Here is a 16,269-nt window from a genome sequence, read left to right on the forward strand (position 1 = left end):
TTTTATTTGATAAATTTCAGCTTATATAAAGTTGGGCGAATTACAGAAAGATGTATTTTATTTTCTACAGGTCCGCGCTGTTCGACCAAAAGTTCTTATGAGACTTTCCAAAACAAAGAAACACGTTAGTAGAGCCTATGGAGGTTCGATGTGTGCTAAATGTGTTCGCGACAGGTAAACAGTATTTTAAATATAATTTTGCTGAAATTCATGGGTTCATTTGAACGTATCCTAATTACATATATACTATAGTTTGTTCTCTGTCAGTAAGTGATTCACAAAACTATAGATGAGAACATAATTTAGATTATAATTTAGAATAGTTACCTACTTTAGAATAATTTTAAGGCATGTTGATGGACAAGTTGTTAATTGCAACGTTCAAAGTAACCTGGAGAGCTGTATCCATCTACCTTGTTTTATTTTACCAGTTCATTAACGGTTGGTACATCTTGCAACTGTAAGGAGCTTTACTTATCCATTGGAAAAAGAAAAAGACTGTCTGCATATATTTGTAACTTAACAAAATTAAAATTAGAAAAAGAAGTACTGTTTCTTCCTACTTCTCCATAAAGCCTTTATTTTAATGTGACATGTAGAATGGATCTACTAACAAATACTAGCTTTTCAACTGATGCCTGCTATGATTGTGGTATTGTGATATGCTGAATTATAACTGCTTTATTTATTTTTTAGAATCAAGCGAGCATTCCTTATTGAGGAACAGAAGATTGTTGTCAAAGTACTGAAGGCACAGGCACAGAGTCAAAAATCAAAGTGATTATTTCTATTGCCCAATAAATGAAGATTTAAATAATCTACAAGGTGATTTTTCCTGAGTATTAAACTATTGGGAAGAGCAAAGATATCCTAAAATAAGCTCCTTTTGCATTCATTTTTGGTAGCACTGCTTCCAATTTACAGTTAATCTGCAAAACCGTTTTCTTCTTTTTGTTTTGGGCTAATAATAGCATTTACAGCATCAAAATGATTTACAATTAATAATTGGACATGAAAGAGATATTGGTGTACAAAAATATCCTGTCAAAAGGAATCAGGAATAGAAAATAATATAGGTGATAAAAAGCCTGAGTATCAATAATGGTACCTGATTTTTCAGGTATATGTTTAAAGTGAGTGGTATATAAAGTTAAAAGTATTCAGAATGCTGTACTGATAACTAGAAAAATAATCACTTCTTAAAGGCAAATAGTTAAATAATTAGAACTGGGTAATATGGGAAGAAAAAAAACTTAGAAATCATCATATATACTTGCTATTAGGAAGTACAGGTAGTTCTCAACTTACGACCACAATTGAGCCCAAAATTTCTGTTGCTAAATAATACATTTATTAAGTGCATTTTGCCCCATTTTACGACATTTCTTGCCACAGTTGTTAAGTGAATCTTGCTTCCCCATTGATTTGCTTGTCAGAAGGTTGCAACATGTGATCACATGACTCTGGGACACTGTAACCGTCATAAATATGAATCAGTTGTAGAATTCTTTGCTGAAGGAAAGTGAATTGGAATATTTTAGAATATGAAGAATATATTGTGGAATGGGCACTGATAAGCGTTAGATCAGTGCTTTCCAAACATTTGACAGATTGTACCGCTTTTAGGATATGGCAATATTCGAGTACCACCAGTTGCCTAGCAAGGTGTCAAAAACTTGACCAAAAAAAGTGATAAAAGTACAGGTAGTCCTCAACTTACAACATTCACTTAGTGACTGAAGTTACAACGCCACTGAAAAACGTGACTTATGACCATTGCAGCATCCCCAGGGTCACGTGATTTACATTCAGCAACTGATTCATATTTCTGATGGTCACAGTGTCCCAGGATCATGTGATCCCCTTTTGACAGCTTCTCACAAGCAAAATGAATTGGGAAACCAGATTCACTTAAGAACTACGTTACTAATTTAACAACTGCAGTGATTCACTTAATAAATGTGGCAAAAAAGTCATAAAATGGGACAAAACTCATTTAACAAATTTTTGATTTAGCAACATATATTTTGGGCTCAATTGTGGCTGTATGTTGAGGACTATCTGTACACCCACTTTCCCACTTTTATTTATTTATTAATGGGATTTATATCCCGCCCTATCTCCCGAAGGACTCAGGGCGGCTAACAACAAAACACATAATAAGTACAGAAATTAAGATAAAAATAAAATTAAAATCATCTGTGCAATAAATTAAAATTAAAAACTAAAAATAAATTAAAAATTGTAAATATAATTAATTAAAATGCCTGTCAGTCCAGGTCAGCCTGGTGGAATAGGAGTGTTTTGAGGCCGCGGCGAAAGGATTGAAGATTTTGGGCCATCCGAAGCTCAGGGGGGAGCTGATTCCATAGGACTGGCGCTCCCACAGAGAAGGCCCTCCCCCTGGGGGTCGCCAGCCGACATTGCCTAGCTGACGGTACCCTGAGGAGGCCTTCTCTCTGTGAGCGTACTGGGCGATGGGAATTTGTTCCCGGCAGCAGATGGTCCTGCAAGTATCCCGGGCCTAAGCCATGTAGGGCTTTAAAGGTAAGTACCAGCACCTTAAATCTCACCCAGAGGGCAACTGGTAGCCAATGCAGCTCACACAGGAGGGGTGTAATATGGGAGTATCGGGGTGCTCCCATCACTACCCGTGCAGCTGCACTCTGCACCAGCTGAAGCCTCCGGGTGGTCTTCAAGGGCAGCCCCATGTAGAGAGCATTACAGTAGTCTATACGGGAGGTAACGAGTGCGTGGGTGACTACGTAGGGCATCTCGGTCCAGAAAGGGGCGCAATTGGTATATTAGGCGAATCTGGGCAAATGCCCCCCTAGCCACGACTCCAATATGATCTTCAAAACTGAGTTGTGAATCTAGGAGGACGCCCAGATTGCGTGCTCTATCAATGGGAGGTAACATCTCTCCTATAGCCAAAGATGGAACCTCTTGGACTAAACGAGATGACAGTATGTAGAGCCACTCAGTCTTGGCCGGGTTGAGTCGAAGCCTGTTTTTTCCCATCCAAATCTGTACCGCTTCCAGGCAACGGGACATCACATCGAGGGCATCACTGGGTTGGTTCGGGGTGGAGATGAATAGCTGGGTATCATCAGCATATTGATGATATTTCACCCCGAAGCCACGGATGATCTCTCCCAGCAGCTTCATATAGATGTTGAACAGGAGGGGCGAGAGCACCGATCCCTGAGGCACTCCACAACTAAGGGGCCTAGGGCTTGACCTCTGCCCCCCTGCTAACACCGTCTGCGAACGGTCCGAGAGGTAGGAGGAGAACCACCGCAGAACGGTGCCTCCCACTCCCAACCCCTCAAGACGACGCAGTAAGATACCGTGGTCGATGGTATCAAAAGCCGCTGAGAGATCTAATAGGACCAGGACAGAGGAATAACCTCTATCTCGGGCCCGCCAGAGATCATTCACCAGTGTGACCAATGCCGTCTCCGTGCTATACCCTGGTCTGAAACCCGATTGGTACGGATCCAGATACTCAGCTTCCTCCAGGATCAAAGGGCGCTGTCGTGCCACCACGCTCTCAACGACCTTCGCAAGAAAGCGAAGGTTGGAGACAGGACGGAAGTAGTTTAAAATAGCTGGATCCAATGCAGGTTTCTTAAGGAGGGGCCTTACCACCGCCTCTTTCAACGCGGCAGGGAAGTACCCTTCACTCAGCGAGGCATTGATAACTGCTAGGAGCCAGCCTCGTGTAACCTCCCGAGATGCATAGACTAGCCAGGAGGGACACGGGTCCAACAAACATGTGGCGGCACTTAGTTTCCCCATGATCTTGTCCACTTCATCCGGAGTCACAGGATCAAACTTCCCAAATGTTCTCGGCCAAATTCATCGTTTTCCTTAATAGGAAACTTGTGCCTGTTTCTATGACATTAATCTTTGCACTGTTCTATCCCCTTCTCTCCTCCATCTCTCTTACTCCCTCCACTTATCTTTCCCAGCTGTGTTTTTTTCTCGCCCTTTCCCTCCAAAACCACCACCTTTTACATCCTCTCTCCCCCTCCTTCTTTTCTCTTTGATGTTGCTGCAGCTGACTCCTTTCCCAAAGGCTGCATGCTGCTTCCGGAAATGCCAATCAGCTGGGGCCCTGTACCAATCCTGGGCGCTCAACAGAGCCCCAGCAACACCACAGCTCCAGCTTACTCTCTCACAGGCCTGTGCAGCATGGCTGCCGCTCCAGCTCATCCCCCCACTTTTTACAGTGCTACCACCTGCCAGGTGCCGAAAAGCACTGTGTTAGATAACTCTTCAAATTTTAGATAAATAAAAATCCTGTCAGATGAAATAATCTTTTCATCTAACCCAGTCTCCTGATTCTTGGATGCCTTGGAGAAAGTCACGTCGTGATATACAATAGTATTTGATAAATCTATTTTTGTTCCTCCTGTACAAAATCCACATAGTTCTCATTGTAGTTTGTACAGATGTTGTATGCTTCCTTAGCATGATCCCAACTAGTGTACAATAAAGAGAGTAGACACATTTTAAAAAATTAAAATGAGATTCAAAAGTTTATTAACTATGAAGTTAGAATAATCTGTTCTGCTTTTTAAAATTGGGAAATTAATACATTTCAGAACTTCATCTTGATTATAGATTCCATATGCCTTGAGATAAATTCTTGCAATGATGTATCAGATGCATTTGACAATGCATCTAAAATTGACAAAAGGATTTGAATCAAATCTACAAAGAGCAATGCTGACCATTTCTATGATCTTCAATTACTGATTCTAATTTTGTTTGATTTTCTGAAGAGAGCAGCCTAATTTTTCATTATTTTTTGATGTGTGGACTCGTCAGACTGAGAAAGTGGTATTATAATATTAAGGAATTTACTTTCCTGAATCAGGGCTAAGTGTTTAACTTAAGGATATTTAAACAACCACCCTCAACATTGTAGCCTTGAAATATTTTGAACCAAGTTTCTCAGCATTCTTGACAATTGACTTTGTTGATTCAAATTTATGGGAATTCTCCAAACATCTGAAGAAAGCTGCATTGGAAAAACATGTTTCCAATCCAACGCTGTCATTTCTATATTTCAGAGGGAATGAATAGCACACATACCTTTGACAGCTTTAGTTTGTGAACTGATTTTTTTTCTTACCTGGTCTAAACTATGTTTGCATAAGAGACAGACTAATATACTGAAGACCAAACATACACATACAGTAGAACAGCTGGGATTATAGCATTGTATCCATTAAGTTCATATGTTGTGCTATGTTAGGCATGGTTAACAAATCACAATGGCTCAGTTTACACACTAAACCAGAACCAAATGAATGTGTCACATGATGTCTGGAGCCAGTCTATAGTATTTTATCAGAGGTCAATTTAGGATAAAAACACTGCATATAAATTCTCATTTTATAATTACCATTTCATTTTATGTGTGTAAATTATTAGGCTGAGTGGCATGAATGAAATGGGAAGTAATACCAAAATGGTAGCTACTTTTAATGAAAACCAGAACTTAGAACTGGTTAAAAATCAAGGGTTGCAATCTTACGGATACTTGTCCCACTTAAATGGACAAATCAGGGATTTAAAATAAAACTATTAGCCACTGAGCACATAGAAAACTTAAACCACTTTGCTATGTCTCTAGGAGTCCTGGACATTTATTCAACACATGAAATTCCAAATCTTTCCGTCAACTATTAGGGAAGAGACACAAAATAATAGCAGGGTCGTAAGAGATTCATAGGGACGCGGTGGCTCAGTGGGTTAGGATGCTGAGTTTGTCGATCAGAAGGTCGGCAGTTTGGCGGGTCGAATCCCGAGTGCCGCGTAACAGAGTGAGCGCCTGTTCCCAGCTTCTGCCAACCTAGCAGTTCGAAAGCACGTAAAAATGCAAGTAGAAAAATAGGGACCACTACGGTGGGAAGGTAACAGCGTTCCGTGCGCTTTTGGCGTCTAGTCATGCCGGCCACATGAACACGGAGACGTCCTCGGACAAACGCTGGCTCCGGAGATGAGCACTGGCCCCTAGAGTCAGAAACGACTAGCACGCATGTGCGGGGGAACCTTTACCTTTACCTTTTAAGAGATTCATAATTCTTGGGTGAGAAGGGTAGATGAGAGCCAAAGGGAAATACGTGAGAAAAGAGCTGAGTTAATATTGCGACTACAGAATGTGCCTACATCTGAATCTCATCTCAGGCTTGAATATTACATTCCCATATGATTTATTTAATTAGGCTTTAGCCTGTGCTGCAGACGGAAATTGGATGAATTTTAAAAAAGTGGTTAGCCAAAGCATAGCTGAGCATAAGCCTAATTTGAGGAATCTGAGGAATTACAACTATAGTTGTCTAATTGAAATAAACATCATTGTCCCTCGCGCAGAATTGCAGTCTCAAGTGGAGGCGGCATCTTTTCAAACATTCTTCCAGGTTAAATACACGTATTCAACTCTAAGCTATACCATTGGCTGGTCCCATTTTGATCGTGGGCGTGGCCTCGTGTCATCTACTTCTGCCAGGGCCACGTTTATTCATTCAATGACCACGTCGAGCAAGTTAAGGTCCTGGAAGATTAATACCGCGTTGAATGGCCTTCATCACGACAGAATGCCACCTGGCACATCTTTTCTGCTAGTAACCTGTCATTCAAAACTGCCCTTTTTTCCTTCGACATTTTATTCGTTTTATTTCTCGTCTTTAGTACTTAGTTTCCGCTATAGCGTTTGGTTTGTTTTATTTCCCTTCCAGGACGTTACCTTTCGGCAGTTCCGTTACAATATTTACGGTGGCCGCGATAGGTCAGCCCAGTATCCGATCTCGGTGGGCAGGAAGGCATCGGCTACCAGAGCGGGCGAGGCGGGAGCTGGGATCGCTATGGAGACCCTCTACCGAGTGCCGTTTTTGGTGCTCGAATGCCCCAACATTAAACTGAAGCGGCCAAGTTGGGTGCACATGCCCTCGGCCATGACGGTCTATGCGCTCGTGGTGGTTTCTTACTTCCTCATCACGGGAGGTAACGCCAGAGACAGCAACGGGCTGAAGGCGCCGGGGTGGGAGGAGAGGTTTCCCCCGGGAGCCGATGGACCCTCGGGGGTGGGAGAAAGGGACGACGAGCGAGACGACCCCGTTGCGCCGCCGGCGCCTGAATAGCCACCGGGAGCGCCGCCCGCCGGGAACCTCTTTCTCCCTTACTTCCCCCCCGACACGACCCCTTAGATCAGGGGTAGGCAACCTCGGCTCTTTTATGACTCATGGACTTCAACTCCCAGAATTCAGGAATTCTGGGAGTTGAAGTCCATGAGTCATAAAAGAGCCGAGGTTGCCTACCCCTGCCTTAGATTGAGGGAGCCATTTTCCCCCTGCCCGCTCGTGATGTAACTTCGCATGCGGGAAACCCTCGCTCCGGGTTCAGGCGACGGTCTTCAGTTGTTTCTTGAGTACGTGGCGTCCGGGCTGCTAAAGGCCGGACTATGACTATAACTAGCAGGGTATTCCTTACCTTGCTCGCCCGCTCTCTTCCCGGCGCAGTTCAGAAAAGGAGCAAAAGGAGCCAGAGGAATTTCCTCTAATAAAAGGAGATACTGCTAATTTTTTTGCCACTGTATTGTTCATGGGTCCATAACTTTCTATTCTTACAAACCATCCGTGCTGCAGAACTTCAGACAACTAGGTGTGTCGGGAAACAAGTAAAAAAAACAACAACCCTTTTATCTCTTAGTTGGATTCTAATATTTTGCAGCCCAAATCTGAAAAGCCCTACCCTATATACAGATAGTCCTCAATTTAGAACAGTTCATTCAATGACTGTACAACGTTACAGCAGCACTGGAAAAAGTCACATTGCCATTTTTCAGTTACAACCTTTGTAGCATCCCCATGATCTTGTGATCAAAATTCAGATTCTTGGCAACTGCTTCATACTTATGACCATTGCTGTTTTCCAAGGTCAGGTGATCATCTTTTGCAACCTTCTGACAAGCAAAGTCAATGGGGAAGCCAGATTCACTTAACAACCAGGTTACTAACTTATCAACTGTACTGATTCACTTAACTGTGGCAAGAAAGGTCATACAATGGGGCAAAATTTATTTAACAAATGTCTCACTTAGAAACATAAAAGCTGTGCTCAGTTGTGGTTGTAAGTTGAGGACTACCTGTAATCAGATTTGCTGATGGATAGAGCAGGGAATAGGCAGCTCTTTAACATGTAAAAGGGTCATGATAAGTCTAAAATAAAATTAATTACAAGATTCCATGTTTTCATTTAAGTGGGTTACCTAATTTTGCTAGATTAAATTTTGTTGCGTTCGTAAAATGTTTGAATATATATGAGTGTTTACTTCAGTGTGTATGTTGAAAATACAGTAAAATATATTAACATTATTTAGAGATGCATAGAAGAACCTCTGACTACTGTGGTATTTTAACTGGATTAGTTTGTGAAAGTCTTATAGTACAAACTATTCTTTCCTTCATTCTCATTTAGTGATTGACTATGCCACTGGATTGTTACAAAATATACTCTCTTGAACTCCAGGCATTATTGCAGGAATTCTGTAATACTTTGACCTTCCAATTTGCAGTAAAATACACATTCTTATATTACTTCAAAGAAACAAAATATATGATCAGTGGTTCCATTTAACACTTTTAAAATAGTATGGATACAATTGTTTTATGCATAAGGCTAAACACAGTCGAGATACTATTACAAGAAGTAAAAGTTATGAGTGATTCCTGGCTTCATCTCTACAGAAGAACAGAGAAAACAGACAGGAACAGAGTGTGAGATGGACACATTGAAGTATGTACAAAGAGAGTATATAATTGCGGATAGAGAAAACACTGCAGATGGGACAAACAAGAACATACACAAATCAGATTTTTTAAACATTTTGCTAAGAACTATTGTGTTTGTAGCTATTAGCAATAGATTTGTGAACTCTGCCTTCCTTTCTGGAAGAGTTCTTTTATAAAGAATCATTTTTTCTTTATAAATATTTTTTCCTTTGTAGGAATAATTTATGATGTGATTGTAGAGCCTCCCAGTGTTGGTTCAATGACTGATGAACATGGACATCAGAAGCCTGTGGCATTCTTGGCATACAGGTAAAATATAATATTAAAAGTGTATCAAAATATTAAAATGATATATTGCAAAATTATTATAGGGTCAGATCTCTTATCTACAAGAAAGAAGGTATTTTTAGTAGTGGCATGTTTTCTGTATTTGTTTTGTTTTCACAGATGTGCAAAATGTGTTAATCTGAGAGGATATTGTTCCAGAGTGTGCTGGCAGATTTCATTTCCTTCTGGATTCTTCCAGATCATACTATTCAAGGGAAGGGGGGGGGGGAATTGGCAGTTCTGATGTAAATTCTCAACGTAGAAGCAGCTCAAAGTGTTCCAGGGGTGATCTGACCTTCTTTTGTCGAGAATGTTGTATTCATAATACTTGGAGCCACTTCTGATTTGGATGATTTACTTCAAAAAATTTCTAAGTTTCCTTCCCTGGAACAGCATGGTCTAAAGAAAAGCAGCACAACAAAGCAGAACAATCCAGAGCTCTACAGAACAGTCCATCCAAGACTGAAGACTTGTGCATTCATTTTTCATTCCCAGTGCACTGTAAAGTCTATGGTTAACTACTTATTATTTTCCTTGTTTTCCCTGGTTTGTTTTACAGTTCTTTTTATTTGGATTCATGGTACATGGATTATTTTTGTTCCTACTCCTGGTTTTTCCTTTATTTCTCCCTCCCCCCCTGTTTTCATCATTTTTTAAATGAACAAAGAAGATGGGGCAGCAGCAAGTGGAAGATTAGGACTAAAGCCGATATATTAAATGTATGCAATGGCAAATCCCACCAGTTTGAAGTGGACCACAAAATAAAGAGTCCAAATTTACTTTTCAATTTTTTTTTAGAAATTAATAATAAATAATAATAATAATAAACCTTTATTGTCAAAGTACAACATGTGTACATTGGGAGGCTCAGCTAATCTCAATGTACACATGTTGTACTTTGACAATAAAGGTTTATTATTATTATTATTTATTATTAATTTCTTAAAAAAATTGAAAAGTAAATTTGGACTCTTTATTTTGTGGTCCACTTCAAACTGGTGGGATTTCTTCTCTCTAAATAATAATTTGGAACTGATACATATTCCTTTTCTTTCTGCTTGTATAAATCCCACATAAATTTCTCGACACCTCTAATGTTGATCATTTACTCATTTTCTATGCAGAGTAAATGGACAATACATTATGGAAGGGCTCGCATCAAGTTTCCTCTTTACAATGGGTGGACTTGGTTTCATAATACTGGATCGTTCCAATGCACCAAATATCCCAAAGCTGAATAGATTTCTGCTACTTTTTATTGGATTTGTGAGCGTCCTGTTGAGTTTCTTCATGGCGAGAGTTTTTATGCGGATGAAATTACCGTAAGTCATTTTTTTTCTCTATGGCCCTTTCCCCATCATTCTTAATTTTTGTTTAAACCAAAATTTAATTTGTACATAAAAAGAATAAAACTGAGCTAAAGAAATTATTTCAAGTTATTTTTAAAAGACATATTAGTTGGAGAAACATATGCAAACCCAAGTCTATCTGTGGGCATTTATTTGGTAGGACTGGAGATTAGTACATTTATGAAATTGTAGAAATCAGTTGGAGAAATAAACTATTAATATCTGAGATGAAGGAATTAAATATTTTGAAATGCTATCTAGTACTACATTTTCGTAGTACTTTTAAGATAAATTAGTGTTATTCTCGGATTAGAAACTTTCAAATTAAGAATAAGATTATGGTTAATAAATGTTTTCAATCTAATAATTGTAGTAACATCCAACAAGGCACATGTGATGGTGGTTAATCTGATTTCTAGTCTAGTACATATGAACTACAATACATGACTACGTAATCATTCAACAGAAGTAACAACTTGCATATGGCCTTTTTTGTCCTTCTAAATTATTTCTGTCTAGATCAAGAATGACTTTGTGGTCCCTCAAATGTTCCACCTCTGATTTCTGGTACTGACAGAATAAGAATTTAGCATTATGTAATGGACTCAATTGTGAACTAAATAGCATTACTTTTATTTCACATTTCCAATCAAAATTTTGTTTGTCTTCTAGGGGCTACTTGATGGGTTAGTGCCTTTTTTGATCGCTGCAGATTGAAGATTGTATTTCCTTCTCATTAGGAAGAAAGAATGGATAGCAAAAATACATAGCCCCATCGTTCCTATCTAAAGCCACAAAAGAGAGAGAATGAGTAAGACTAGCTAAAGGACTGTTTTCTCATTTTCTCCCTGTATAAAGAGGATTTGTTGCAGGCAGTTTGTTTAATGAATGTGTCCCTATTTCTTTTCAGTATTTAAAAAAGAAACATTATCATGTTATCAAGCCTAAGGGTATTATGTCAGTACAATAGAATCACAATTCTACAATCCCTATCCTTCATGATCAACCTCAGAGTAATAATTCTGTACTTTCTTGTAACATCATGGCTTGGTCTATCTCCTTGTGAGAGAATCCATTTTGAAAATGTGAAGGTAACATTGATTTTTTCCATATTTATAAATAACAACTCTTGGTCAGTGATTGATCAAGAAAACAGAAAAGTAACTAGTTTTGTGCTCACCTTTGGATAAGCCAACCCAGAGGACAGAGCAGATCAAGTACTTACAAGATATGAAAGAGAGGAGAGTTGATGGATTGTGGAGAATACCTGCATAAGGGTGATGACACCTCCCCATAGCATTACTGGCAATTGGTGCTTTAAAATATTCCAGGTAATACAGTCTTCTAGTCACTTGCAAAGGCACTGAAAAATAACTGTTTCTGCACATGGATTTACGTCTGTGTTGTGTTGTGAAGAAAAGATTACACTGACATTCATGTTAGTAGATGAATCTAAACATATGCAAAAGAAAGTCCTGAATTGTATGATAGTAAATTGTTTCTTTGAATTTTTTGAAGGTATTAAACATTTTTCTATTAAAACACTGTTTGTGTGTATATTTAGTGCTCTTTTACATTCCTAATACTCTTGTGCTTTCCTAAGTTTTTTTCCATTTCATAGTACAGATGTGGCTTTTAGTAATATTCTTATTTTTATAGAGGGGGATGGGTGTTTATGAAGGCCAGGTAATAAACTTGGCTTCAGGTAGTTCCATAAATGTCTGCATTATTTCAGATGTAATATTCAAACTAAGGCTGCATATAGATAAAAAATAAAGCAGGCATGACTAACGTTAAAGGTTGAAGTGACAGCTAATGAGATTAAGAAAGAAAAAGGAAAAAACAAAGGAAAACATTTTAAATTTTGGAATTGTTCCCTAAATTTCAATAGTAATAACAGTTCTAAATCTCTTTAAGAAAGTGTGTCCAAAGATACTGGAACAATGCTGAAAAAAAACATTTCATTAGCTGCTGGTGTCAACTGTGGGAAAGACATTGTATTTGTAAGATTCCCCTTTAAACAAGGTAGCTTACATTTAAAAAAAATCAAAATCAAGTTAAAGCATAAAAGCCATAGTAAATGATTAATGAAATGAAAGTAGACGGTTGATGACTGCTTTAAAAGAACAACACTATGAGGTGCAATTACACAGTTTGATACTAAAACTATACAAGACACTTCACCCCAAAGCCCGCTGAAGATGTTACCTAGTTCGGTAATAAAATGTCCATGAGCCAAGCAGAAAGTTTGGAGGGCAACCTGTCTAAAACTCACTTTCTGTAACCCCAGAAATTAAGAGGACATCTTAGTTGACAGATGTTGAAGCAGGACTTTTAAGTACATACATTTTAAGACTTTAAAAACTTTAAAATCAAACAAACTTCGAAATAGAGTGGAAAGTAATGTTGCTTGCTTAACTTTAAATTATTAACTGGTTACCATACTATTTGCAAATTCAAACTGTTAAATGGCAGTCCCATATATTCTTAGGGCAGTTCTGATGTGTTACTAGAATCTGAATAATTTTGGCTTTATAATGTGGACCCAAGAAGAGAAATCAAATGGCAACTGTGTCAGCATAGATGAAAGAACATAGAAACACTGAATAGTGTTGGGTGCAAAGTGTGGTACAATTCCAATATCCAATAACATTCAGAAGTTAACATTTACTGACTTATAAAATTTACCTGGGAAGTCTAACCCTTTTTCAGCATCCTCATATCAATTTATGACTTCCTTTTCATCCATTTTTTTCTTAGATACAAACCTAACATTTGCTTTAAAGTATCACTGTTTGACATAACCCTACTATTTCCATACAAATCTCTAAAATGCTTTACAAAATGGTGGGTTTGTTGTCATTGTGAGTTGTGGGGGGGCACGAAGGGAGGCTCAGCCAATCTCAATGGTTGTACTTTGACAATAAAGGTTCATTCATTCGTTAATCCCTAGTCCAGGCAATACACCATGACAAAACTTTAGCAGGTGGCAGATTAGCTCATCTTGGCTACTTTCAAAAGCTAAGGAGAGTTGGTCCTGGTTAGTGCAAGTGGTCCTTCACTTATTAGCACAATTGAACCCAAAATTTCCATGGCCAAGCAAGACAGTTGTTAAGTGAGTTTTGCCTCATTTATGACCTTTCTTGCCACAGTTGTTAAGTGAATCACTGCAGTTAAGTTAGTAACACGGTTGTTAAATGAATCTGGCTTCCCCATTGACTTTGCTGTCAGAAGGTCACAAAAGGTGACATGATAACCCTGGGACATGGCAACCGTCATAAATACAGGCCAGTTGCCAAGCATCCAAATTTTGATCAAGTGACCATGGGAATGCTGCAGTGGCCATAAGATTGAAAAAGGGTCATAAGTCACTTTTCAGTTCCATTGTAACTTCGGTTACTAAACAAATAGTTGTAAGTTGAGGACTCCCTGTTCTTGGAGGGTAACTGATGTTGACTAAATTGGAATGCTGAAGAAAACATCCCATGAGAAGCATTAGCAAATTATTTCTATAATATTACCATGATATACTTGAATATAGCCACCAGAAGTTGAGTTCGATTTAAGGGCACCTTTATATAATAAAACGACACCATATTTTGGTAGACTACAGTCACACTGCTTCTAGGTTACACCATTAGACACAAGTACCAGAATATGGTGCAATTTTGGCTTATCTTTTTTATTTCTATGCTCCATCTTTGGAACATAAAAATGCATTTTTGCTGATCACCTCTAGTGAATTCACTGGAGGCTGATCATCATATCTGAACATTAAACAAAGAAGAAGTTTTCAAATAGTTCCATTTATGGAAATATTTGGCTAGTAATTCACACAGGATGTTTTTGTTTAGTTTGCATTCTTAGTTATCAATCTGTTATTTAAAATGAAACCTATAATATGTAAGATGAAATAAAATATTGTACCAGTTCATCAGCAGGTGGCACTGTCTGCACACATTATGTAAGTGAGATAGTCTATTATATATACAACAGTGTGAAATCACAGCTGCCCATTCTTTAAGCTGGTTTTGGTCTTCTTACACATCAAGTTCTTCACAAAAATGTAGGATGTTATAATATATCAGCCTAGTACAAGGGTAGGCAACTTTGGTTCTTTTATGACTCGTGGACTGCTGGCTCAGGTTTTCTGGGAGTTGAAGTCCACGAGTCATAAAAGAACCAGGGTTGCCTACCCCTGGCCTAGTATATGTATGGATCCAAGCAATGTGGTCTTTTGTAACTGACAGACATAAATTTTGTCAATGCACACATTTTCTAAGTCCTATCCAAGATTTTCTGATATGGCGCACAGTGTGCCAATAACCACTGAGACGATGAATGCCATATTCTTTCCATTTTGATTTTTGGATCTTGATAAACTCTGATTTCTCCATTTTTTGTCTTCTACTCTACTATCTCCTGATATTGCCATATTAATTTTCCATACTTTTTTTCTTTTCAACTACAGTTAAAGTTCAGCTTGTGTCCACTTAATCATTTCAGTAATGTACTGTATCCATAGGTATGCCCAAGTATTGATGGCTTTGATGCTGTTGCCTCAGTTCAATTTTGTTTTCAGCAATTTTCTCACTCTTTTGGATGTATTTTTTATTAATCACATTTTTTATTAATCAGCATTGGTGTGATGTGTGCCCAATGGTGAACACCAGCCCCCAAAATGGGCTGCTGCACTTAAGTCTGCAGTTTCCAAGTGATCTTCAAAGACAATTTCATGTAGAGGGCATTGCAATAGTCCAACTGCAATGGGTCTAGTTACTGTAATCCCCCAAGCAGGGGATTATGAAGACATGTCACAGTAACTATATCCTTCCATTCCAGGCCACAGCTTCCATCTCCTTTTCTAACAACAACCATGAGACAAGAAATGGCAGAACCTCAGCAGCAATTCCTTCCTTCCTTCCTTCCTTCCTTCCTTCCTTCCTTCCTTCCTTCCTTCCTTCCTTCCTTCCTTCCTTCCTTCCTTCTTAATGTAAGTATCTTATCTTATGAACACTATTCAGATTTTTGAATTTTATGAAATTAACCCACAGCTATATATTTTCGTATCAATTCACATGTTTATTATGTGGATAACAATAGTCACACATAGATGGTTTCAGAAACCAGTCTTCAAACTGCAACCAGTCAAGCAGATTTCATCTAAAATTATTAGAAATTGTTAGTATCTTATAGCTTCTGGGAATAAAGGTGTTATATAATTTGAACTCTTCATCATTATTTATTTTCAATGTAGTGAGCAGTCATGGTGTCTTGTACAACCTTTATATGCTTTATTTTATTCTACATAGGGTATACATAAATCCAATCAACTGGTTAGTTCAGTTACTAGTGCCTGATGCATGTATGAACTAGGTCTCAGTCTACATGTTTGATGTTTCCTCATGTATGCAGACAGATGTAATGTGTAATTATCCCTAAATATCCAACTGTAATAAATGTTTTCTGAAATACAGAAACCATTCCCTGATAAACAATTGCAGGCATAAAATTATCAGAACTATCAGTAGGTTTATTAATGTAATCTCTATTTTTTGACATTTTCTCTCTGATTGTGTGGCTTGAAATTCTTGTAACTTTAGGAGTTCAAGTGATGGAGAACTTAATAATTGCTTACAGCATGATGGAACTGATAATGGGAAAAAATATATGGATAAGATTGCTTTCCCCAATCTAGTGTCCTTTGAAATTTTATGCTGCCTAGTAATTTTGGCTATTCCATTGCATCACAAAAATGCTTAGAGAAAGCTGGTATATAATTACTGCTC

The 16,269-nt window shown here is 38.4% G+C and overlaps 2 protein-coding genes across 3 annotated transcripts in view; both read left to right on the top strand.

Annotated features, from left to right (window-relative positions):
• RPL34 (ribosomal protein L34) overlaps positions 1-817 on the top strand; it is a 3,258-nt gene extending 2,441 nt beyond the window's left edge. For both annotated transcript variants that reach the window (XM_081332149.1, XM_081332148.1), the window contains exons 4-5: positions 71-174; positions 697-817. In XM_081332149.1, the coding sequence (XP_081188275.1) occupies positions 71-174; positions 697-781 (189 nt within the window). In that variant the 3' untranslated portion in view covers positions 782-817. The remainder of the gene's footprint in view (positions 1-70; positions 175-696) is intronic.
• A 5,972-nt stretch (positions 818-6,789) lies between these two features.
• OSTC (oligosaccharyltransferase complex non-catalytic subunit) lies at positions 6,790-12,017 on the top strand. The gene is made up of 4 exons (XM_081333110.1): positions 6,790-7,017; positions 9,020-9,113; positions 10,256-10,453; positions 11,153-12,017. The coding sequence occupies exons 1-4, from the start codon at positions 6,879-6,881 to the stop codon at positions 11,169-11,171; spliced, it is 450 nt and encodes a 149-aa protein (XP_081189236.1). The 5' UTR covers positions 6,790-6,878; the 3' UTR covers positions 11,172-12,017.
• Positions 12,018-16,269: the final 4,252 nt, after the last annotated feature.

Source organism: Vipera berus, assembly GCF_964194415.1.
Source record: "Vipera berus genome assembly, chromosome: 7".
NCBI lineage: Eukaryota > Metazoa > Chordata > Lepidosauria > Squamata > Viperidae > Vipera > Vipera berus.

Bases quoted from the DNA above. Each gene is read 5' to 3' on its own strand.
- OSTC (XM_081333110.1), top strand. From the start codon at position 6,879: ATGGAGACCCTCTACCGAGTGCCGTTTTTGGTGCTCGAATGCCCCAAC. The intron at 7,018-9,019 runs GTAACGCCAGAG...TTTCCTTTGTAG, and splicing joins TTACTTCCTCATCACGGGAG to GAATAATTTATGATGTGATT. The intron at 9,114-10,255 runs GTAAAATATAAT...TTTTCTATGCAG, and splicing joins GTGGCATTCTTGGCATACAG to AGTAAATGGACAATACATTA.